This window comes from Alosa alosa, chromosome 16 (assembly GCF_017589495.1).
Source record: "Alosa alosa isolate M-15738 ecotype Scorff River chromosome 16, AALO_Geno_1.1, whole genome shotgun sequence".
Classification (NCBI taxonomy): Eukaryota; Metazoa; Chordata; class Actinopteri; order Clupeiformes; family Clupeidae; genus Alosa; species Alosa alosa.
The window spans coordinates 5,234,997-5,237,496 of NC_063204.1; the positions used below are offsets into that span (position 1 = coordinate 5,234,997).

Here is a 2,500-nt window from a genome sequence, read left to right on the forward strand (position 1 = left end):
GATCCCCCCTAACGGAGCCCCACTGATGTCAGTCTATGGGCTTGTGTGTGTGTGCCTGCGCGTGTGTGTGTGTGTGTGTGTGTGTGTGTGTGTGTGTGTGTGTGTGTGCCTGCTCGTGTGTGTGTATGTGTTTGTGTGCCTGCGCGTGTGTGTGTGTGTGTGTGTGTTAGTGGTAGAGCGAGCAGGCGATGGAGGGAGGGAGAGAGAGCATGGCTGAGTGAGTGTGTGAGAGAAAGAGGAGGGGGAGTGAGCAAGGCAACGAGAGAGAGAGAGAGAGAGAGAGAGAAGGCGGTGCACCCGGCAAGAGCAGGAGAGGCTAAGCACTCAGTGAGGCTTAGCGACCGAGAGCAGCACAGCTGTGCCAGGTATAGGGTAGCGCGCACATACACTCGCTCTCGCTCTCACTCACTCACACACACACACACACACACACACACACGTACACACTCTCCCTCCGGGGACTCTCTCTAAGCACCAGGAGTAGAATCAGCCGCAGCAGCAGTAGGAGCCAGCCAGTGAGTGAGTGGCAGCAGCTTTAGCGTTAGCGACAGCTCCTCCACTGCGCCGGGCTCCCTCACGCTGTCAGAAGGTGAGGCAGCAGCCAGCGCCCGGTGACAGCAGCTCTCCCGGGGGCCCCATGAGGACCCAGCAGGGCTCCGAGGGGTCCGTGCCCCTGCCCGGGGGCAGCTGCGGCAGCAGCAGCGGCAGCTCTGGCCTCTCCCCCGGCTCCGACTCGGACACCAGCAGCCTGGGAATGGGGCTGCCCTGTGGCGGAGGTGGTGGAGGAGGTGGTGGAGGTGGAGGTGGTGACGGTAGCGTTGGAAGCGGAGGTGGAAGTGGCTGCGGCAGTGGCGTCGGTGGCGTCGGTGGCGTCTGCGGCAGCAGCGGAGGCGGCAGCATCGGGGGGACCCTGCGCGGGGTCCTGTCCCGCTACTGGAGCCTGGAGAGCCTGCACTCCACCACCGGTAAGGCGCCCTTGTGCAGAGAGGCACCGCTGGGGAGGGGAGGAGAGGAGAGAGGGATGGAGGGAGGGATGGAGGGAGGGATGGAGGGATGGAAAGAGAGGTGCAGAAAAGAGGGGCGGGGGTGATGTTTTGGGTGGAAATGTCTCATCAGGTGTCAGCGGTGATGAATGACACTCCGCTCGGATGACTTGTATTTGCTCATTTGCTATGGTTACATGTCAACATGTTTGAGTGCTGCGCGCTTTATTTGGGTAGTGTGTACAAAATACTGAGAGTCGCCTGAGGCTCCACATCCATGGAGTGTGGCTGCACTTCAGGCTTGCACAAGGTTAGAATGAAAGACATGGTGTGAGAGAGAGAGAGAGAGAGAGAGAGAGAGAGAGAGAGAGAGAGGGAGAGAGAGAGAGGGAGAGAGAGGGAGAGAGAGAGAGGGAGGATGGGAGTGACGTGTGTGTTTATGTTGGAGAGAGGAGATGAATAGATGAATGTTGTTTGGCGTGTAGAAGCAGCATGTAAACACTTTAGTGTGTGAATCTGTGTGTGTGTGTGTGTTTGACCTGTGTGGTGTGTGTGAGTGCAGCATGTAAAACACCTTACTGTGTGTGTGTGTGTGTGTGTGTGTGTGTGTGTGTGTGTGTGTGTGTGTGTGTGTGTGTGTGTGTGTGTGTGTGTGTGTGTGTGTGTGTGTGTGTTTGTGTGTGTGTGTGTGTGTGTTTGTTTGTGTGTGTGTGTGTGTGTATGGTGTATGTGTGTGTGTGTGTGTGTGTGTGTGTGTGTGTGTGTATGGTGTGTGTGTGTGTGTCTGCATGTCTGCATGCTGTGCAGTTCTCCAATGGCAATAAACTGGCAAAGAGGTCTGCAACTGAAATGAGATTTTATTGGACACACACCAGGCAGTAGTGGCACTTTGTGGATTTGCAATTTCCCCTCAGTCTTATATTATTATTACTACTCTGATATTACTTTTGTTCATAAATGCATGAATATCTGAGACGTGTGTGTGTGTGTGTGTGTGTGTGTGTGTGTGTGTGTGTGTGTTTGTAGTGTTGTTTTTTCAGCCTGCAGTACCTGTTAGCTTTTCTTTTTTTGGCATCATTTGCTTGGGTCCACGAAGGCTCAAGAGTTCAGTGAAGCGAAAGGCAGAGACAGACAGACAGAGAAAAAAGAGACAGATATAGACAGAGAAAGAGAGAGAAAAAGAGAGAGAGGATGGAAAACAGAGTAGACAGCCAGGCAGGCAGAATCAGGTTGAGACAGGACCTAAAAGGAGCCCGTAAGCCTGCGGAAGGGATGAAGCGTTAGCCGCGCGGCTGTGCCCGTCAGGGGACGCGGCATTGTGCCCAGGAGAGGCGGCCATAATCACACACCTCTCTCTGAGGACAGGGCAACGTGCCACTGTATTCAGCACTAGCTTTCTCTCTCTATCTACCCCTCTCTCTCCTCTCTCTCTCTCTCCCTCCCTCTCTCTCGTTAGCATGGCTGTCATGGTGACGGGGGTTGGACGGCGGCTGCTGCTCAGGGATTACTGTGCTAAC

General features: G+C 54.9%; 1 protein-coding gene across 3 annotated transcripts in view; it reads left to right on the top strand.

Moving 5' to 3' along the window:
* arhgef4 (Rho guanine nucleotide exchange factor (GEF) 4) overlaps window positions 1-2,500 on the top strand; it is a 104,284-nt gene that overhangs the window by 56,076 nt on the left and 45,708 nt on the right. The window contains exons 1-2 of one of the 3 annotated variants that reach the window (XM_048267237.1): window positions 601-788; window positions 891-965. The exons of 1 other annotated variant lie outside the window; for it this stretch is intronic. In XM_048267237.1, the coding sequence (XP_048123194.1) occupies window positions 638-788; window positions 891-965 (226 nt within the window). In that variant the 5' untranslated portion in view covers window positions 601-637. Of the gene's footprint in view, window positions 1-600; window positions 789-830; window positions 966-2,500 lie in introns of those variants that run through there. One more of the 3 variants, XM_048267236.1, reaches the window with a different exon arrangement.